Source organism: Thermobia domestica, chromosome 3, assembly GCF_964235325.1.
Source record: "Thermobia domestica chromosome 3, izTheDome1.hap1.1, whole genome shotgun sequence".
Taxonomy (NCBI): Eukaryota; Metazoa; Arthropoda; class Insecta; order Zygentoma; family Lepismatidae; genus Thermobia; species Thermobia domestica.
The window spans coordinates 129765857-129789977 of record NC_137456.1 but is presented as its reverse complement, the minus strand read 5'-3'; the positions used below and the strand labels follow the sequence as shown (position 1 = coordinate 129789977).

The window sequence follows — 24121 nt, the reverse complement described above, 5'->3', positions numbered from 1 at the left end:
GCAGACCTTGCCGTGAGGGAGGGCCCACAGGCTCCGAGGGGCCCATAAAGAGTAAGAGAAAGATAGAAAGAGAGGGGTCCAAGAATGAGAAAAAGAACTTTTTCTAGGAGGCCCAAATACACGTATTAATGCTTGCCCCCCAGAAAAAATCTAAGTTACGGCGCTGTTTCTAATGTGAATTTATTGGTACAGTTCTGCTAATAGTTAACTATGTATGTCCGGTTGGTCTCTTTAAACCTCGCGCCGTGCAGAGAAACGCAGTCTTGCAGGAGTATAGAATTCGGATTTTAAGAAAGCGGGGAAAAGAGAGCGAGGATGAGCAAAATGAGAAGAAAGAAAGAAAGAATGAAAGAAGCACTTCTATATTTACTTCGCAACGAATTTAAGGAGTTATAAAACGAAAAAAGGATATCGGAACACACCACCATAATATTTGCGAAAGGTTGGCAACATAATATTCTGGCGGAATATATCTCCCGCCAATTTTGGAGCTTCAGTGTTAGGCCCAATTCTGGCCTTACAGAAGCTACCATCTAGGCATTCACCTCGTGACACTGAGGAAAACCTTAATTAGGAATACCAGCCAGAGCCGGGTTCATGCCCACGCTGGATCTACCTATTTTAATGCCTTTTTTGTGTTGGACGGTGTCTGGTAAGGGCACCCAAACAGGGCAAATCTGTACTGCTTTAAAATGCTTACATGTTAAAATTCGCTTTATACTGTACTTTGAGCACGTAATTCAATGTGTATTATATTCTTCTTACAGCAGCATGCTTTATTTCCCAATACTTTAAGTCTATGGTTGTAAGTATTTATAATTATTGCATCATACTAATCCTTCTCAAAGCTCGTTCAATTAGAATGAAATTCTAGACTTGGTAGTTTGCAACATTGCAAACCTTCACAACAGGCAATGTGTGGCGAGAATATTTCCACATATACTCGCATCGAAATTCCCAGCCCCTGTTTACAATCAGTAAAATACGTTTCTGTCGCCTTATCATGAAAACAACGCTGTCCAGCGAACCTAACGGTTTTTTGCTCTCTCTGTTTATTGTTTACAACACAAACTGCAACCTCCCAGTGTTGCCACGCGTACAAGGTTTTAGCACAGGTTCGAACAAGAACACTTGTACAAAGTTTAGTGGGCATTATATGTAAGTTTGTATTACACAATAACTAACTCGATTTGTCATAACGCTAATGTCTCAGTCATTTCAAAAGCAGCAATTTATGTAGTAATAGTGATTGGTCCATGACTACAGAAGTAGGTACATTCGGTTCGGCGATTCATGTGCCTGTCAACCATGAATTAACCATGTAGGGGTGAGAAGCAAGGATGTTATAAATAGAGGATCTGCCCATATGTATCTTCATCCTATTAAATCCGTGAAGCCAAAAAGCAGCCGAACATCGGCACGTCTGATTGGCTACTCTCGTTTCTACCATCGTCTGATTGGCTACTTTCGTTTCCGCCATGATTGTTGGCTCAAAACATTGCGTAGATCCTATTGGGTAGAGTGCGCAGAGTAGGGGTGGCGAAACTGTGACGTATGGCTTGAAGAGTTTGTTGTAAGGGTAGATCCTCTATTTTATAAGATCCTTGGTGAGAAGCAAGGTTTTGACGCTCGCACTACAATTGTTGTTTGTTAACAATTTTCCATCCTAGAGTGAACAGACAAAGATAGCATAGAATACACAAATAACAATACAACTACAGTAGAACGTCGATAATCCGAACGTCAAAAATCCGACCGCGGTCCCTAGAAGCCTTTTACATTTTGTCTTAAAGCTTGCGATAAACAAACAATAGTGTGTCCGTTGACGATGTGTGAAGTCAGTGTTTTTACAAAAGTTCATTCATATGTAATTGTTCGTCATACATACTTTTATTTTTGTTTTCTCTTAGGCTTAGTGTGGCTTACAAGATCAGTGTAATTTAGTGTACGAGCAGGTTCTTCAGAAATATTAAATGTAAGTAGCCTTACGTACGGTATTGTAATTACTGTATGTACCGAATAATCACTGTATCGATAGAAGAGCATACTCTACAGTATATGTAAGCCTAAATGGCATTTTCTTGGTCATTTTCGAAAATCCGAACAATTTGAAAATCTGAATTACCTGTGGTCCCAATTAGTTCGGATTTTCGACTTCCTACTGTATTAAATTACAAGATTAAAAAAACTCTTCTCACAGAGGGCTGGAGAGAATTCGAGTTGGCTAATCGTAGACGATGTTTGACATTACCGGTAATTTTGAAGTTCAATACTCTATCCGGAGTTCCTCAAGGATCTAATCTAGGTCCCTTTTTGTTTCTTCTTGTTATTAATGATATTCTTCTGTGTATTAAAACTTCTCAAGTTCTTATTTTTGCCGACAGTCTCAAATTATACTCCAGAGTAAGTTTAGTTGATGACTACTGGAAGTTCAAAAGCATGTACAAAGAATTCAAATATGGTGTAATAAGAACAAATTAATCCTTAATGTGTCCAAATGTAAATCTGTATCTTTCATGAGAAAAGAAAATCCAATTAACCTTACCTATACAATAAGTGGATCTTACTTCTCTACCCCAAATACAATCAAAGATCTAGGCATTATATTTGATAGCAAACTAACCTTTGCTCAACACATTGACGCAATAATGAGTATTTTATGTTGTAAAACTGTCCTATAAGCCAAGAGTTCCAAAGCAGACTAGAGGCCTGGGATTAGGTTACTCCTAATGTTCCGAAGCAAACAGTAGGAGGGACACCAGAGAACTGGTACAGGTCCGCTGTCGGTCATCAAATTTATAGGGTCCCCAGACAGCGGGGCGCTGCTGCTCCGTTGTCGTCGTCTGCTTCTTGGGAGGAGCCAGAAGTTCGTTGTTTGCAGGTCGTAGTGGATCCACGTGGTATGTAGTATTCTCTCGTAAAACCATGCGGTGATGTTTATAAACGTAAGTGAAAAGAGTTGTTCGTACACAATACCACGTGGGACATTACACCCCCTGACTTGATTAAAAATAAGCCGAAAGGTTATTTTTCTTCTTGTGAGGGGTAGCAACACTAAGGGACCACACACAAAAAATCACTAAAAGCACTGATAACACTAAAAAATTCACTTTTCGAAGCACTATTAAGGCAGTGGAAGAAAGCATTAAACAGTTATTTCCTAAACACAGGCAAGATCGCTTCATAGTACATGTCACTTCATTTCCCTCGAGGAAGGGCTGTTTTAAACTTTGGCGTTGGATTGTTAATATACGTATATTAGCTCACTAATGGGAGAGGTGTTGAAGTCTGTGAAATCGTTTGTTTGTTAGGAGTATGAATGCTATTAAATGTGTCCATTGGAATTGGTGGGGATATATCTAGACGGGGTCTTTTGGATGTTTTTGGTTCCGAGCGAAGACGGCGATATAGTAGGTATAAGGTAATAAGAGTTGCGAAAAAAAGTTGCGATTGTCACAGGAATATAAAGATGATTTATATTGGAAAGTTCGTGGTGCGAATGGCGTGGTTTCTTGGTCACCCTGTATAAGGTGTAAAGTTTCTCAAATATTTCCACTAATCATATGCATTCAAATAAAAGAATCCAATTTTTAAATGCATGTAATGATGATAATGATAAACTTGAATTCCTGGACATCCTGTATAAAGTAAGTGATCATGATTTTTGGAACATCCTGTATAATGTTTATGTTGCATAATGTCGGTGACAATATGTAGTCCACAGTGGAAAATAAGAAAAAAATCGAGGAAATGAAGAATTATAGGTTACTCGTCCTTCTATCGATCATTTGCCTTTTAAATACGGAAGTGTAATCTCAGCATTCTTTCATTCAGTGAAGGATAATGAATCAGATTTTTGTAAAAATAGAGAATATGAAGTGTTTGCACGCAAAGAAAAGTTATTTATCCAACTGAATACTTGTCTTCGTGTTTCTTCTTTCGAATGGTGAGTACTCTTTTTTTTTTAAGTAAAAAGTGAGAATGATTAAAATGTTTTATGCTATACAATGTTCTTAGCCAATTGAGTTAAATAATTTAGATGGGTTCATTTTCTTATCCTGTTCTTCTCTTTTCGTGTTGCCAATTGAAAGAAGAGAAATATTTAAAAGATGAGATATGCCAGATCCTATCGTGTATCTTTCGTCTGGCGTTTTGCCGTCGTTGTTTTTTTCGTTTAAATATCTTCGCTCGTATAGAAAAGAAAATAACTAATTATCCTCTTGCTGAGTTTCGTCTAAGTTTTCATAATTCTGTCTACAGAAATTTCCTGTATGGGTTGATGATATGAATAAAGAAGTTTGACCCTATAGAGATAATTCTGTCAAGTATTGTGACTGGACCGACAAATTTAGAGAAGAATTATCCTGGTACTCCAATCTGACGGTACGGATAGAATACAAGTACTTTCTGTCCCTTGTTAAAGCTAGTTTGTTTATGCTTTGCGTCATAATATTTCTTCTGCTTCTTCTAGCTTGCAGTTAAATTGTCCTTCATAATTCCCCGTATCTTGTTCAAGTGTTCCCTATCAATACATAATGTTGGGGTTGAAGCAAGCGCAATATCAGAAATGGTCTTAGGTTCCTAACCGTGCAATAAGAAAAAACTTGAATACTTGGTTCCAGCCTGCATGAATGTGTTAATCACAAAGGTTATATATGGAATAAGCATCGGCCATTGGTTTCGATTTTCCTGCACAAAAAAATTTAAGAGCATTCTGTATAATTCTGCGGAATGTTTGCCCTACACCTAAAGTTTTATGATCGTATGCTGGACAAAATTTAAATTCAAAGTTGTAGAGCTTTGCTAGGTTTGTAGTCTCTTTGCGATTTGTACAGTGTATCTAAATACAGGTACAAAAAAGCTCCATATTTAAAAATGATCTCACATATAAGAAATTGTTCAATTTCTTCGGCTGTAATTTTGTCTACGACTTTTGCCACACAGAAACGAGTGGACATTTCAATTGCTACCAGTATGTGTTTAAAATGTCCTTATCCGACCGGCACTTTCCCAATTGAATCATATTGCCATGCAGTAGCAAGGCTGCAGTAGGATGATGGAGTAATTGGCCAGATGGCTTGGTTTGTAGCTTCTTGAGTTTTTGACAGAGAGTGCACGCTGTTATGCTTTCATATTAGGGAAATAATACTTTCTCAATGCCGATTGGTACGTTTTAGTATATCCAAAGTGAGGCGCCAATGATTTATTATGAACAGCATCTAACCATTTCTTTAGTAAAGATTTGGTATACAGAGCAAATATAGCAGTCCCAATTCAGGATGTTTGTGTGTCCTATATAGCAGTCCATTTTTAAGACAGAAATATTTCGCGGCACGTAGTGTTGACAATTTATTAGGTTCCTTATTTTCTACAACTGATGATATCCGAATATGAAGTATCCTTTCTTTGCTCTTCAGCCAAATTGGGTAGTGTCAGGGGTTGGTCAATTTGAAAGGTCTGTTCCAATGAGAGAAGAAAAAACTTCAGCGTCCTCCGTGTCAGAAAAGTTATCACTTTTGTGTTCTTCGTCCCGTTGTATGTTTTGTTTTTCTTCTAAACGACTGAAAGTATCTGCTGGATGTAAACTTTTAATGTGGTGTATTTCAAAATTAGTCTGCTAAGAATATCTTGTAACGAGTGAATTTTCCTACTTTGTCGGGCTGCGTGTTTAATGAAACCCGGCACTTAGCGTCAAAGAATAACTTGAATTTTCTATTTAGTAGAAAATATCGAAATTTTCTAAGGACGTATATTAAGGCATATAATTCTTTCTGCCGTGTTGAGGCCCTACGTTCGCTCTTGGTAAAACGCCTACTGCAATAGGAAACAACATGTTCCTGGTTAGTTTTAGGGTTATAACATGCCAAAATTCCACCTTCCGAGATTGATGATGCATCGAAGTACACACGAATTTCCAAAGATAGGTCGAAATGAAATAAGGATGAGACATGAATGACATCTGTTTTAAGTTTCTCAAATAACTCGTCTTGCTGTGTTGTCCGCTTGAATTTAGAATTCTTTTCCAAAAGAACTTGAAACGGCTCCACTTTTTCCGTAAAATTTTTGATGTGTGCTCCCAAATAAGAGCAGAGTCCAAGAAAATCCTTGAAGGCCCGCTTAGAAGTTGGTTTCTTAAAATTCCGTATTTTATTGGCAATTTTGGGAGAAATTTTGATTTCTTTGCCACTAATTGTAAATCCTAGTAATCCAATTTTGAGTACAAGGTAGGTCTTGTTTGGGCTAGCTCTAAAATCGTGTTTTCTTAGCCTCTTGAAGAGTAACTCCAAATCCGATAGTTGCTTTTTCCAATTTTTGCTGCTTATTATGAGGTCATCTGCAAATGCGCTAATACGAGGTGGTAAACTCTCCAAAAGCATTCGTACTGCTATAGTCAGATCTCCTGCTGAAGTGGTATGACCTATAACGCAGCGTTGAAATTGATAGAATTTCATGCTATGATAGACCTCGAAGGTCATATATTTTTGATTTTCATGGTGCAATAACAACTGAAAATAGTTGGACTTTATGTCAATGATTGAAATGCAATATTTGCCCCTAAGTACATGTAAAATGTCTTCTGTGGACTGGAATGGTATGGCAAGATATTTGTAAATTTATTACATGCCTGCAAATTCAAAACTAAGCGAAATTCTGAAGTGTTTGGCTTGCGGACTATTAGAAGTGGCGATGAAAACGAGCTGTTATTGGTCTCTTTAATAATATTAGCTTCTAATAGCTGCTTAATTTGGAGATCAATTTGCGGCCTCACCGCCAACTCCTTTGTTATTTTACGAACATAGCCACGAAAATATCCTATGTCTGTCGGTGAATATGAAAATATCCCTATATTTAAAAAGCAAATTATGTACATAATTTTTCTGTTCATCTGATAGGCCCGGGTTTATGTCAAGTAGTTTAATATCAAAAAGTGATTTAGTTTTGTCCAGTCTATTCTATATTTACTGTTCAGATCTATAAAATGTTTCGTCATTTTGTTCGTCTAATTGCTGATCTCCCTGTATCTCGACTTCTTGCAAGTCCTCCTCAATATACGCGATCGGTGTATTTTTCGCTAATGTTACAGGCCTATTAGTCGGATTAGATATTATCAGTGTGAAATTATTTCTAGGTACTTTAGTAGGTAAGGTCTGCAATACGTAATTATCTAATAAATTCTCTAGTGGAGAGACAATGAAATACTCCGTATTCATTTTCCGATTCTTGATATTAATGGGTAGAAAGAAATGTGTCCTAGGTGGTATGATAACTTTGCGAGTGGTAAATACTTCAGCCGACTTATGCTCTTTTATTGAATGAATCGCACTTGCCGATAATACTTCCTGAGCATTAACTTCGGTTGGATACCGCAGTGGCCTTGGCTTCCTGTATGCAGACAATGTATTATTTTGTAAGTCAATTTTGGCTTTTAAACGATTTACAATATCTTCTCCGAATAAAGGTAAGAATTCTTCATGTTCTAAAATTGGGAATTAGTGTCAAAATGTTGCTGACCCAATTTTTGAATTTAGAGCTATATAACGCAAATTTACGATGAAATTCTCAATTCCTCGAAGATTGGTGTTAAAAGTAATTAATTGCGGGTTTGGAGGAATCATTGATTTCGGCCAGAGACTTAAAGAACTTCCTGTATCAATTATTACAGGATATTTTTCTTTATTAATTCTTACATTAATTAACAACTTATGCTTCTGATTTAATAATTTTATGTTCTCTCTCCTGTCAGTCACTGGAGCCACAATGTAAAGTGATGTCAATGTTTGTTTGTTAGGCTAGTACTTGCGACTACTTGTTGTTTATTTACTTCTTGTGTTACGGCCCTCAGAACATGGTCTTGAGAAAAATTATTCTGGGACCCCCTATGGGTTTTCCTGTTTGTTATTTCTATAACATATGCTAGAAGAATGTCCTTGTTTGTAACACGTACCGCAAACTGTAACTGTTTCCGGTTTGGGTGTATTTTTATTATTAGAATTGCTTTTCTTTCCATTCTTATGTTGGTTGTGATTGCCATTATTTGTATTTCTTGATTTATATGCGGGTGGGGGTTGCGTAGTACTAACTTGGGAGGGAGGATTTGAAGGTAATTGAGTTTGTGAGGCACCCTGTAGTTGTGGTGCTGAAGGTACAGGAAATACTGGAGCAGGTTGTTGGTAGTGATGCCAACTGGGTGTCTGATTGTATAACGGATAAATTGGTTGTTGATGATGTGAGGGAAAGGATGTACTAGCAACTGCCGAATAATTTAGACTACTAACTGGTGGATTTTGGTCACAAAGTGAATAAATTGCTTGTTGTAATTCTACATAATCACGCTTTTTCATAAGATCTTGTGCCTTTTTCATGTTATGCAAGTGTGACTACAAAGCCTGAACCATAGTAAATAATTCCAATGCGACCTAAAGATAAATAATTTATTTTTTGTTCCTCGGTGGCCTGAGGCATAACTTGACGTATAACACTTAATTTTCTTTAAAAATGATGCGTCAATTGGCTCGTTTTCGCCTTGTTGAATCTGAAAAATTTCAATTTCAGCTCTATATGCTGGTAATTTTGGCCTACTTAAGTCGATTGGTTTAGTTTTTAATCGTTCATAACTGAGTGAGTTCATTTGATTTTGTGCTTTTAACTGTAACACTAAATCAAGAGTCCCATCCTGAAGGTACATAGGTAATAGTTCCTTCTTTTTCTTTGCATTCCAAGAATGCAATAGCGCAAGGTGGTCAAATAACATAAGAAACTTATCAGGGTCTTCAGTACCATGTCCAGAGTACTTGGTAAGGTGAGGGATATTGTAAGAACGGCGGGAATTCTGTTCCATCTTTGCACTATCGTCCGGAAAAATGTTTTTCTCTGATCTGGTATGAGGCATACACTAAAAATAGAGTCACGTCCGAGTTACCAAGTTCACAGATAAGAAAACCACATACATATGAAAAAAGTTCACTTCCGATTAATAAAAATACCATCCGGTAAGGCAGTATTCAGATCAAAACTGAGCCGGTCATTGTCATTGTGTTCATTTCCTTATGCAACTGGAATTTGGTATTCTGTTGTCGTCAAAGGCAATAAGTCGACATCAGAAAATAACTTTGAATTAAGAGGAAAGAACCTCTTGTACTCATACAACACATAGCTGTAGCAGATTGACCTCACTCATCGCTCACAACCTTGCGGACTCTGTGTATATACTCTGTATATTATATATTGCTCTGTGTATTATATACTCTGTGTATAATCGGAAAATGTATACTTGTTGTAAATTTCTTAGGAAAAGAATTATAAGAACGATAATTATAATGAGTAAAACAAAATGTTGCTAAATGGACAAGAAGATTTTATTTTCGTTCCATTGTTCTTATTTACTGCTCTTTTGACATGAAATTTTCCACATACATGTCTTTGCCGATTATACATATACTAACATTATAAGAAATACCGGGCGAATTCCTTATCAAATTATATTCCTACAACAACATATTTGTAGACATGCGACAATAATTTTGGACATAAGTGCACATAACACTTTAGGCATTTTGTTCGGAAGAGTAGTAAGAGATAATTCATTGGCGTTGTAAATGCGTTCAGATGTGAACTTCTTCTCCATTAACTTCTTTAGATTCTTATTTAAAAAATGTTCACTTGCTCCCTATTAAAACTAGAAATTCTCCCAATATTTATCGCATTCGAATTTCGAAGTCTCAGGTTAAGACTCCTACACATGAAATTACTCAACCAGTCCTTTCCTGCCATTTTAGTATTATTGTCAAACGGATGAGGTATCCTATTCGTGACTGCAAATTCATACGCAAGTTTCCGTATGGTGGAATTTGTCAGCCCGTAACTTCTATTGTGCATTTCGATTGCATAACTCACAAGTATCGATTCTTGACCAGGAGTAAAAACAGCTCGATATCTTCCATGTACTAGAAAAGCATGCAAAGACAAACATAATACCTCAGTTTCTGTTTAATTCTACGTAATCTGAAAAGTGAATGAATTAAAACTCTGCAATTAAAATGTCCGTTGAATCATTCTAATCTCGCTCCACCCATGAAATTGATTCAATATGTAGGAGACGTAGAGAACATAGAAATACTATATGTTCATAAGCTAGACCTAACAAAATGAATGTCACTCTACACTAAAGACATATATTTTTTATTCCCTCGGCAGAAACTAAAGGTTTCTTGAATTGGTATGTTTGTCCCATTCAGACTCGTTTTATGAAATTAATTCGTATGTCATTGAACTCAGTTGAAAGAGTTATGCAAGCAAGATCAAGATTATTAGGATTAAACTTCTAGTTGGCCCTGGAATGGACTGAAGTCACTGCTATTTGTCTCATATTTGCTACTAATTCATTTAAGTGTCTTCACTACAGCGAAATTAAACTACCGCTAATTTTAAAGTTTCTCTGTAATATCTTCAAAACAAATAAAAATATTCGAAAAGTAGAAACGTAGTGAACTAGACAACACAATTTTGCATGTGATACCATCGTCACAACTCATCTATCTGCTTTCGATTTGCAACTGTAGATAGATTTAGCATTTTTTGCGGATTCTGTAAATAGCGGCATACCAAAGCAGATAGGTGAATAGTGGTAAAGGTATCATATGCAAAATCGTATTGTCTAGTTCACTACGTTCCTACTTTTCGAATATTTTTATTTGTTTTGAAAATATTACAGAAAAACTCTAAAATTAGCGGTAGTTTAATTTCGCTGTAGTGAAGACCCTTAAAACAGGGTTGCTAGGTACAGTTATCGCCACCGCAAACGTTAAAATGTGCTGATACTGCCAGAGTCGCAGACACTCTTTAAAAGCTTTTCCTTTCCACTCTTTTGATTATTTTTCTAGATCAGGAAAATGGATTGCTAACTCGGCATACACACACTTATATATAAAGGATGATGGCTGAGTCGAGAGATGAAAATGGAAAAGGGAAAGGTGAGTTCGGCATAACCATACCCAAAGGTGCTAAATTCCTCCAAAAAATATTTAGCAACGCTACTGCGTATTATTATTATTATTATTATTATTATTATTATTATTATTATTATTATTATTATTATTATTATTATTATTAATAATATATGCCTAAAACCCATATAATTTCATTCTACTTATGGGTTAGACTAACACGATTTTTCAAGTGACAAGGAAGTAGCCAACTTTTTTCTTTTTTAAAAATATACCATTTGAAACTTTGCACATATTGAAAACTTAACTGATTTTTCTTCTTATAACATCTTCATAGCGTAGCTTCCGTTACTCCATATTCTTCTACGGCCGCATTGATCGAGAAACCGTTGTTAACAACATTCAAAGTATTTTTAAATGTTTCATGGTCCCATGAACCATGCATTTCTCTTTCGTTTTATCTTTTATAATTTCTTACCATTTTCTTTAAGAGCGTAAACTGGAATGGAGAAATAAAAATAATTGTTATAACTAAACCCCACAAAAATAAATAAATAAATATCCTACAGATGAGAACAGAACAACAACTTACATATTATAACTGTGGAATTTGAACTAAATTTACTACATCGTGCAAATAAAAAGAAAAAAATACACTATTATTTTATTTTGTATCTGACTTTAAGGAACACATCAATAATGGGGTAAATTAATTTCTTCTAAGCAAGGATTTGGTTAAAGCGAATGGGGCAACTTGACGAATCGCCAACTTGCCTCGCTCAGGCTTCAGTCAACTTGCCCCGCAACGCTATTTTTGGAAAAAATAGTCACATGCTCTCAAACGGAGGACTGTTCTGTCGTAAAACTCTGTCAGTAAGTAGTATGATAAACAGTGAGTTCGTGCACTATTCCAAGTAATGAATTCTATAAGTATCTAAACATGTAGAAATATTTTTACTTCTCTGAAAAATAAACTGCAAAATAGATATAAAAAAAAAATACCTACTGTACAAGACTCAATCTCCGTATTTGTAAAACTACCACCTCAGTGTGAAGCCTCAAGATTATCAACTGCTAAATAAGTTTCCAGCCTGAAATCATACACATGCTAGCAGATATGATTGATTCGTTAACTTGCCCCGTTCGTCATCTTGCCCCACTGTTCTGTACGAAACGTTGTGATTTATCTTATAAGTAGTAAAGCGTGGGCACCCATTAAAAAAAATAAAGGTCATCGCCTATGTTGTATTATACATGCCTTACAAGGTTTTACAGTAGAAATGTTTGTATTAACTTCCAAGGCAGACGCTAAGGATAATTTCAGTTCTGGTCTTCTAGTAAAACAAAGAAGCCATTAGAAGCAAAATCATTTAGTATTAATGCAAAGATTGATTCATTTCAATTAATGAACCTGGAAGGTTCTCAAAAATAAATAAAGTAATAGTAATAACATAAATTATAGACCTATAGCACGGTCTATTTAGCCATCGATTGAGCAAAATTAGGGAAAATAATGCCCAATTTCAGAAAAGATCTCTAATTACCCATTTTCCTAAATAAGAAACAAGTGCGACGATATTTAGAGTTGCATCATTGTTATGGTCGTTTCGTAAGAAAAATACAATAACATTACAGTCCCTTTGAAAGAAAAAAGTTACATAAATTATAAACATCAATACATTTTATTAACTTAAAGCGAAAATTGACTTCTGTTAAAGTTTTCATTGTTAAAGTATGTATTGCAATTGCAGTTTGAAGTCTGGATTTTGCGACACCATAGGCCTACGTTATTACCGATGCTACTTAAATAGCATGCTATCACAAGAAAGAATACGAAAATGCCTCCCCATGTATTAATTTAACAGAGTATTCAACTAGTAAATTGAAACTACTGCTAACAGTAAAAAGAAAATCGCCGTTCTATTTGCAGTGAGGACGTGTAGATCTCTTACATCGATATCAAATTAAACCTAACTCTAAGTTAGTAAAACTGAAATTGCTTCTCCAATAAACGTGTCTGGAATAAACGTGTCTGAATACATAAACGTGTCTGGAATAAAAGGTTTCCAGTAAACAAAGACAATAAAGAAGACATAATATGCACCCCAGAACATAGGTACTACAGTGGTGAATTAAAAGTAGATCCACGACAAGCCATTTTATATGAATTTCACATCAACTCCTTACATGATCGCTAGGTTGAGACAAATAATAATAATAAGATTAGATAAGTTTATTTACGATTCTTGATAGCCTGAATTTTTGGTACAAACTAAAGAAAAATTGCAACAGTAAGAAATCCTCTTATTCTCGTCAGTGAAATAAAAAACACTGATGATAAGTAAAAATGCGAATAGTTATATTCGAAACTTCACCGCGGTATTTAAAAAAAAGTGTATCTTAAATATAATGAGAATTCTTCCCGACAATGTCAATGGAAATATATTTATTCACAGGCAAAATAATTTGTCGAAACATGTAGTAGTCACTCCCTTGTCTAGCCAAGATGGTAGACTGTAGCTTAAACTTTGAAAATCATGTAGTAGACTAAAATTTAATAAATGCTTCACTAATTGTAATACAAAAGAAATAACATGTCTTGGAGTAATGGCACTCTAGAATGTAGTTATGTCTTTTTAGTTCAGTTTCTTTGACATTGCGTATTGGCGTACCAATGAATAAAGTATGCCGTATTTGTGCATGAAGTGATTGTGCACACTCCAATTTTCTATAATCACTCGAAATGTTGTTTGCGAGAGTTGCAAGTAATCAAGGATTATTGCAAATAATTCTTATTGAAGAACATTTCGCGTAAGGAAATTTTTATCAAGATTTTAGGGAGCGAAATATAAAGAATACATTAATGCTTGAAAACAATTAATTCAGTCTAGTGGAAGAATCCTGTAATTTTTATCTATTTTAACTTAAGGTATTGGTTTATAATGACATAGTACGTGGAGTACTTCAAAAAACGTTAGGCACATTTGGCGTGGTCCGTATACAGTCCAAAGAATTGAACTGCATAATTCAATGAGAAAGGCAAGAAGCGACGGATTGAGTACTTCAAGTAGATGGAAATTGTCTTTCTATTTCGTATAGTCGCCATTTTGTGTGTTCTACAGAAAGGAATGTTGAGAAGGGAATTCAACTACAGAACTAGGACAATCTTGCAGAAATTTAGTAAGGTTGTAAGAAAAATATTAAACATGTTCCTATATAAATCTTACTGTCCTCGATCAAGTGTTTGAATTTGTGCAATACATGGTGCTTAAACTGAAATTGTCGTCCTTGTGAAATAAGCCTTGTTAATTAGACAAATCATATTTGACAAATAAATAATTACGTTGGTAGAATGGATAAGTGAAATTTGCCAAAATGAGGTATTCCTAGTAGTATCGACGGACTTGCAGTAAGAGGAAAGCTGTGTTCAGTTGATTGCAGAAGCGTATAAGGTACTGTTTGATATTCTAGATAAAGGAGGTGTTTATCTAGTAATATAACACAATAGTAGTTATATTACTAGATAATATATATTACTAGTAATATAACACAACACAATAGTAAAATAAATATTAGGACCAGAAAAGTTTGATTGTTAAAAGCTAAGTACAGAACAATTGGTTCTCGTAACCTCTACCTTAAATAGCATTTGCAAATGTTGCTCAGAATGAACAAGTTTTGAAACAAAAATAGTTTCGAGAATGTTGTTGATTTCTTTAACTTAAATCGAAACAGAATATTACAGAATTATCGAATTTGGAAACTAACTTAAAGATGTTATTCCTTCCATCAAAATGTATTTAAAAGAATTGTTTCTAAAGTAGGAAGTTTCTTAAAAGCTGTTCTAAATGTAAAAGAAAAGTAATTTAACAACAGATAACTAGCATTAAAGATGTATTGAAACAATCCAAGAATAGTTCTACTCCAGTATACGTACTTAGGGTGGAATTATTGTTGCCAGTTGCTTCCAGATATGATTATGGATTTTTACTGTTATAGGTATTGCATCTTGAGATAGTATCTTATTGTATATAATTAAACTATCTTTGACTGCTTCGTTTTTGTTTATTCTACCTTCAAAGTAATACATGGTTTTGGAATCAGTTGAGGCAACCCTCTGCTTAGCTAGATAAAAGTAGGCTAATATGAATAATGTGTTTCTATTCCTTATATTGGTTGGACTGTAAATTGAACCTTTCCTTTATAGTCACCTATTTATATCAGAATGCGAAGCTAAATTACAAAAGAATTTGCCAATTCACCAAGCTGTAACACAATACGAGTGAGTGAGTGTATTTTTCTCACGCTGAAATATAATGTCATATGTTATTTCTAAAACCGTAAAAAGAATCGTAGTTCATACAGCACATGAACAGTACGATGTGATTGTAGTTAGTACCGGAATATTGAAATTAGATGTGGATTGTATAGTTTACGAAATGATTACTGTGCAAAAGGTTTCCAAATATTCCATACTAATATAATTGAAAGACAAATGTATTCATAATACAGTAAACCGGTTTTAGACCTAAAGCATACTAGTTACCAGAGTATAACATACAGAAAAAATAAGAAACATACCAACAGTGTAAGATATTATACGCGGGTGTAGTTATTCCAGTTTTGGTGACCTACTGATCACTAGTAATATTTTAATTGATTTTATTGTATTATTCTTGCCCCAATAACGTCTTGTTTAAAAAATGGACGATTATTGCCACAGGTATATATGAAACTATACATAATAAATGAATTTAGTTCTCGTAATGAGTTAAGATATATAAGTGCATATGCGAGAAGTACTGCAAAAAACTGAGGGAGATGCTTCAAACCTTAATGTTGCAGCATTTCAAACTGAAAAGGTAAATTATTAAATATAAAAGGAAGAGTAAACTTGAATAAAACGATATTGCCTACGGAAATTTGCATAGATAACAAATTTCCTAAATTAATGGGAGAGAGATGTAAGAGCCGAGTATCTTATTGTATTTTTCTTTTTCTTATCTTTAATTGAATATTATGTGATTCTTGTTGTTGGTTAATCATATTTAATTATGCTATGGGTTGTTAAAAGGACGGCCGATTTCTCCTTCTTAATTGAGAAGTTACCAATTGTTTATATTGTATATATGTATGTTTCGTTTATTTCGTCTGTTTAATATGTGTTTTGTGTGTTCTTAAATCCCAATGATAGAATATTCTCAATGGAAAATTCCTATTAACATTGGATATCGTAGGGGAGACTTCAAGGGTGAGACAAAGTCAAAGGGGTAATTCAGAACATTATATGAGAGAAGTTTTTGGATATGTTTGTTAGGAAATGGTCGCCAGGCCTTACACGTGATGAGGACGTACGCACTGAATATCAGTGTTTTGTATTTATTTTAATATAACAAAAATGTGTACGAAAAGGTAAAATACATAGAGTCTATGTGCGCACGCAGCTATAGTGTTGGGTGCACAAAAGGGTGTATATGGAAAGTTAACATTGGTGACCAAAGTACAAAATAGTCATAAGATCTGACGTAAATTGCAGAAACTTGTCACGTTTTTTTTGTATTTACTATAAATGTGATGTGTCTCCAAAAACTGAAGTAACTTCGTAGACACACGCCGTACTATGTAACTTGGGAGCCCGTCGGTCAATCTCTTTTTCAGCATTTGTAAGTCTAAATTCACCGACGGACTTCAACTGTAACTTTACCTTCTACAAATAAACTGGGATATCAAATTCGTCTCTATTATTTAAAGTACTGGCTACCCCATGGCTCTGACTGCAGCTAAAAATTAAAGAGAGTCTTAATATGTTTGTTGTTTATTCACGTGTGACCACTCACATATTGTTAATTCTGAAGTTGAAATTATAAAGTACGTTTCGCTCGCGTACTGAAGCTGCGACAGATCAAATCCTGCTTCAGCCTGGCGTTTGATAGTGAATGAATCAATAATGAAACATAGATCAGTTCCGATGCACTAGATTATTCAAAACTTTTAGCAGATGCAGAACAAGAATTAGGGACAATCTGTGCTCAAAGGAACTGTCACACAATCAATTCCTTGAAATCATATGGTATCTCAGGTTTGATTTCCGAAGCTAAGCACCTGGACACGAACGAATTTGCTCTCGCTTCTGACACTTTGTATAAACTTATGGAAAACTGTTATTTGTGTTATAGTCAAGTAACCGTTGATGGACAGTTGTTGCCATGCAAACTGAAATTCATATTTATTCAATATAAGCTAAATATGCCGCACAAGTATTTTTTAATTTTTTTTTATCATGTCCAGGCTAGCAACAATGTATTTGGTGGCTATCTGCATTTGGGCAGTGATGAAGAGCGGTCCGATAATGTACAAATTGGGAATGTTACTCACATTACTGGAACCACATCTATATCCCCAACGGCATGTCACTACGGATACCTTTTCTGTTTCTGTGAAATCTGCAAATGAACTTTTCGCGGAACAAAATATTTGGACAATGCGTCTGAACAAGAGAGAATTACCTCCCGTTGAACGTACCACCTCAACGCCACGATATACACGGTGGAAGAGCAAAAAGAATGTCGTCATTCTTAGCATCATGCTCACAAACGAGTCAAGTTAAGGGTGCAAAGAAGCCGAACACTGTATCACTTACTACAATGGTACTAAATGTGGCATACATGTTGCAGACCAGTTGCTGGAAAAGTACAAGATGTGGAACTCGCAGGTGATCTGTTCATGTATTTTACAACGTTCTTGACATTACCGCACTCAGTGCTTGCTTGGATACTTTTCATGGAGCCCTCGAGCTCCACAATTTCATGCCGAGGATTTATTCTTGCGCTGGTGGATGAACTACCTGCTAGTGCTTTGCATAACGAATGTCCTCTAATTGTTCCAGTGCTGTCCACAAAACGAAAGAAAAATGAATTTCAACTGTTCAACGAACAGAATAAGACCTGTCTGCTGTGAAAAATGTTTTGCTGTCGCCGTCAAGTGTACATACTGATTAACTTTCACTTATGTCTAACGAACTTCGGTATACATTGTGTTCATTCACAATTTACGTTCATATGCAATCTCATTTTCAAACGTTTTGTGTACTAATTTGTAATAGATATTCAGTCACTTCCTTTCTTTCTAACTTCTCATGAGAAAGCACACTGCGAAACAGGTTAAATCACATATATATTGCCAACACAAAAAATCATTTACTCTCAACAGGGCTTGAATATCTTAAGAATCAAGTTGACTCCCAACGGCGGTTTTAGATTAGTCTACAATCCGGCTATTACAGTGACAAGCACTGTTGAAGTTAACCATCGTTCAGGTCCTAAAACCTTGTCTCGGACCATACAAAGAAACAAACTCACTTGGGAGATCTCTCGTTCAATTTTAAGTCAAATGATTTTCAAAGGCCAGAAGTGTGTTTCCAGAGGTGATCTGTAGTCAATCGTGTCATCCGTAAATATTAGTACCCACAGAGTCATAGTTTGCACTGGTCACAGTAGCCCAGCCTGTAATCACCCCGCGATTACGACATTTGAGCTATAAGGTAATTTCCAAACGACTGTAACATAAAAAAAAAGCAACAATACGAATTAAAAAAAAACTTCAATACTTGGGTATACAAAGTTGCCTAAGTTTGTCTGCTCACACATTTTTAATTGAACAGAGTACGAAATATGATGTGCAGAATGAAATAGATGATTAACATTGAACAAGTTAATTTTATATGAATTAATACAGGAAGTTTCAGGTGTCTATGAACGGATAGCTTCATTCGCAATTCGTCAGCAGAGGGGACAGTCGTGACGTCTAATTAGAGATCCGAACTCCCACTGGCCTTTCTAGCATGTAAAATTGGGGGGGGTCATCAAAGAAAGTGATTTAAATAATAGTACTTACCCCAACCTGCATATTATCTTGGATTCCATTTGTTAACTTTCTGCTTACCTTCACGGACCCCTTGAGATATATTAAGTACTCTGTTATAATCGTTTCATACCCTGAATATTATATTCCAAATAAATATATAATGTATTCTGTCGTTAGTAAATAAATTAAATTAGAATGGAATATCGAACACTTTTTACTTCAAAATATTGGGGTACGGGTTCCCCTCGTCCCCCCTGCCAGAGACGCCCGTGCGAACTCCTACCGAAGAAAGAAAAACTGCCAATTAAGGCGGTTGGTACCTCTTCGCTGAGTCGAGTTTTCCCCTATCTAATAACATTGGGACTTGTTTCGTGTTTTTCTCAGCAAGCAATGAACAAATTCTTACAAAAATTTGCATGCAGTCAGGTCGATAATAAAGGATTCATTATATGAGCTTATAATTTTACTAAATGCCTCCAATCAAGTTATTTATTCTCCCTTTTTTTTCATGTGAAGATTTGCAACAGTGCGATCTGTTTCTCTCTGTTTGTGTTAGCAGCGTGCGGGAAATTTGGGCTAGCCATTTAAAACAGGTTTTTAACTTCTGTTCATATCACATCTGTAGAATGAAATTTTCTAGCCCTCTCGTCTTTTTCGAGGACATATTTATGGCACTGAGAAGGAGTGGGTGCTCTTTATTTTCTTTGCTGAACCTATTGCTTTTAGTATATTCGTCCAGTCTCATTCGGAGTTTTTGTAGTTACTTTCAAAACTAGCAAGGTGCTCCTTGCATCTCACATATTTCAGTCTTACACCTGATGATTGGTCATACAAATATAAATTAGCAGACGATACCGGATAAGTTTCCTGTATGGGGGCCGCGGTGGCTTAGTGGTAGAGCGTTCACTTGTGGTGCATAGCTCGCGCCAAGTGAACTTTGTGGTGGATAAACACCATCTGCGTGAGTTTTCTCGGGGTTCTTCAGTTTCCTCTTACTTTCTTCATTCCACCATTTCATTCATTACTTATCATCACCGTTTCCTTTAGCCTAGCCGGCATAACTGTGGGACGTAAAACATACAGATTTAATTTTATTTCTAAATTTCCTGTGTGAATAATAGTAATAATAATAATAATAATAATAATAATAATAATAATAATAATAATAATAATAATAATAATAATAATAATAATAATAATAATAATAATAAATCCGTGGCACAAAAGGTTGTAACGAGCAGGGAATATCACTGCAGCTTTGACACTAATAACTTAATTAAAATGTGTGGCCACCTCATCGGTTCCTCCTTGCTGATTTGTTTCCCTGACCGCTAGATTGGCCGCGCTGTCGACATCAGTGGGGTTTTCATATTGAAAACACAGTGCTCTTTGACTTTTGTAACCTCACGGAAACAGGTAAATAGTGGATATAGCATTTTGGAATAATTATATATGTATGTATTTATTTATTTGTATGTATTTGAAACTGTGAATAGTAGTATAGAATGTTTATGCTTTTATTTTTACCACATACGAAGGAAATTTAGAAATAAACTTTTTTTGTTATACAAATATGTTCTTAGTGTGAATGCTATCGAATTCTATTCCTAGTGATGACAGAGTTTTCGGAATTGATTCAGTATCGTGAGGGAATTGGGAAACTGAAGAACTGACAACACATTACCCTTCTAACAGAGTACATTTGTAGGAGAAAGTAAAGTGTAGTATCAGGGATTCTTTTACTACACAAGAAAACATCTATACATGATGAAATATGTACTGTTAATGTAGATACAAACGTCATTTTCTTATTATTACTTTTCGAAATATGAATAGGGTCTGTTTCTTGACAAGGAATACGGACTTATTAGTGTTACCTGCTAACAATAACCATGTAACTTACGCACTCTAATTATGATTATTTTTTTCAGATGGTGAACGCGAAATTCCATCTATAGGTACAACACATATTATTAACAAAATAATTTTAATTTTATGCACTATTTTTTCATGCTTCGTTTTAAAATATAGGGCTTTGTTTTGTTGAAGTACACCAATTTGTCAACGTCATACATATTAAACTAAAACATTACCGTTTACATATAAAAATATATGATGGAATACTTTGTTACATCAAGCCACAACAATATGTAAATGAAGTTATTAGAAAACTAAATAAACAAGCAGTATAATCAAAATGCTAAATATCAGCAAAGCACTGTTCACAATTTAAATATCTATGAGCATACTCCAAAATCCCTAGGCAAGCTTCTACTTTGAAAAAACGGTAAACAAAATTCACAAGGCCACGCTAAACATAAATACAGAAAAAGTTAAATAAAAAAAAGTTATTAGTAAAATTTCTATCCTTCCCCTCCAAAATTATGTCTCAAATCAAGTGAGTAATTTGCTTAAATTATACTGTTCTACCACTTTTTAATTTTGTCGATAGGTGGCCAAAGTTACACTCCAAGTATTGACTTCAATCAATATAAATAAATCAAACAAAACACTAACGTTTCACATTTATTTATACAATGAATATGTCATAGCTTTTTAAAATTTAACTTTCATTTCATGTATAATTTTTAAAAAAATAATTTGGTTTCAAATGTTATTTTCACGCCGTATTATACTATGTACATTGTAAGATCAAACCACAAATTCTCTAAACGTACGCATTCCATTTCAAAAAGCAGTTCAAATAAGATGCTAAGGAAATTTTGCTGACAACTCTCGAAACTTATCTAAGAATCAACTTTGAAAAATTGATAAAAGTTCTGGGTATACTTCATGAGTGAGTAAAGAAAAAATACAAATATAGATTAAAAAGAGGTCTTTTTTAAAAAAAAATCTGCAATTAACAAGAATATAATTAAACAAACCTAAAAGATTCTATAAAATAGATTTAAACAAATCTTCAGTAAATCAACTGATTTTCTAAATTCTCATTGTACACCTTTTATATTAATATAAAAATACATAAAAATAAATTATACAATATATACTGGTGTTGTTCATTATTATGTTTGATCTATCTAAAGTTGACTGGTAATAGATTTTATTTTGTACTATTTTGAGCACTATTTGTTGTTACAAACCATACAATTTATTTTAAATTGAAATATAATAGATAAATAAAATACAAATATTTCTCTTAGCAAGATACGTTACTATAAAAGTAGTTTTCTTTTATCAGATTACAAATTTACTAATAAATACCTCATATATAGATAGAATGGGCAAGTTACAAGGTTATTAACATGCTATTACTTGGAGTCAAGAAAGGTATGTCTATTCATGTTTCGAAAAAAAAGTAATAATAATAATAAAGTGACATTCATTTTCGTATACTATCTTTATTCAATAGAGATAGTTAGCTTCTAATTGCTTATAACTGTCTATACTTGACTGGGGAAAAGCTAAGGTAAAAGAAGAATGGATTTGTTCTCGCTGTTTTTACTTTTTTCTCCTTTCAGCAAAGAAAACGTACTCCAACGCCTTCTCACTAAAATGCCATAAATATGTCATTGTTGAAAGGGGTCTCACAGCTGTGGACAATGTTTAAACTAAAAGTAACCCTGAGATACTCGCCGCAACCTGCTAGAAGAGAGAACGCAGTGTCGTCAATGCGTTGTTGCAAATCTTCACATGAAAAAAAGGGGGGAATGAATAACTTAATTGGAGGCATTTAGTAAAATTATAAGCCCATATAATGAATCCTTTGTTATCGACCTGACTCCATGCAAATTTTTGTAAGGATTTGTTCATTGCTTGCTGAAAAAAACACGGAAAAAGTTACAATGTTATTAGATAGGGGAAAACTCGACTCAGCGAAGAGGTACCAACCGCCTTAACCTAGTCAGTTCCCCACATACGTTAACAAAAACGTCCCTGCAGTTTTTGACGTCCCATTATTCATACGCTTATGGAGAGGAAACAAAATGGCGCACGTGCCTGCCAAGCGATTGGGAGTTAGAGCCTGTCTATCTCATCTATGCACTCGGGAAGTATGAGAACTATACTTCGGCCCCACCCCTACCCCCTCTGACGGAGGAAATTCTCCCTTTCCTTACGGAAAAGAAGTGAATGACCTCAGCAGTGTTGCCAATTTGTCATTCAATCATTTGGTCTTGACGAGTGAAGATTGTAGGCTACTTAGAAGGGCTAACAAGATAGAGGAGAGCGAAGTCCGTGAAATAATTCGTTTTGGCAACGCTTCCGCATCTAACAATTGAAAGATCTCGGCCGCAACAACTTGGCCCTCCTCTTTTGAGGGAGGTACGGGAAAGCACACATCGACTGCAGCGCCAGAAGGGGCACAGATCAAATAGAAAGGCTCTAGTCTGACCATCAACCAGTATTGCCAGATCCGAAGAATAAAAAGTAGCGAGGTTGTGATTTTAAAGTAGCGGATTTGAACTATATAGTACCCCAAACACGAATTATTGTGCATATAGGGAAAACCGTTGTACCTTGAGCATAGTGTACCTTGGAACACTCGCATGTTTCTGAGTTCCTGTACTATCTAGTGGTGATTCAATTAACTATACAGGGTTCATTATGAAAGTAATGAGCATGATGCTACCCTGACTCAACAATCCACCGCCGCGCGCGCTGCCGACGCGGAAAAAGTAGTGGGTGGTCTGTCCTTCCAAACGCGCCCGGAGTCAGTCTGCTGCGAGCAGTGACAGCGTGTGGATGTCGTTCTGCGTGAAGCACGTTTTTACAAGTTGTAACACGGCGTGATGGAAGGTTCGCTCTAACAACACTACGTCATAAAATTTTGCGTCAAGTTGGGTAATAATCCTACGGAAACTTACCAGATGCTGAAAGAGGCCTACAAGCAGGAGTGTTTGTCAAGATCCCAGGTCGGAAAATGGCACAAGTCGTTCAAGGAGGGTCGGGAGGAGGTCGCCGACGAGCCCCGTTCTGGAAGCCCAACAACGGCCAGGACCGACGACAACGTTAACCGTGTGCGTGAAGTGTTGCGCTCAGACCGGCGTGTGAGCATTCAACAAATCGCGGATACCCTAAACATGTCAACTTTTGCGGTACATGGGATAGTGGCGGAGGACCTGCAAATGCGAAAAGTCTGTGTGAAGCTTGTGCCGAAGGTGTTGACGAACGAACAAAAAGAACTTCGAGTTTTGCGCTGCAAGGAGTTGTTGGCATTTTGTGAAAGTGATCCGGACTTTTTAGACTCGGTCGTAACTGGAGACGAATCCTGGATGTTCGAATACGATCCAGAATCCAAAAGGCAGAGTGCGGAGCGGCACACCTCATCCTCCCCCACCCCAAAAAGGCGCGCATGA

At 35.6% G+C, this 24121-nt stretch overlaps 1 protein-coding gene across 1 annotated transcript; it reads left to right on the top strand.

Moving 5' to 3' along the window:
- The first annotated feature begins 23632 nt into the window (after positions 1 to 23632).
- Positions 23633 to 24121, top strand: LOC145681950 (protein GVQW3-like). The gene has a single exon (XM_081753551.1). It carries the CDS (start codon positions 23633 to 23635, stop codon positions 24119 to 24121), a length of 489 nt encoding a protein of 162 aa, XP_081609677.1.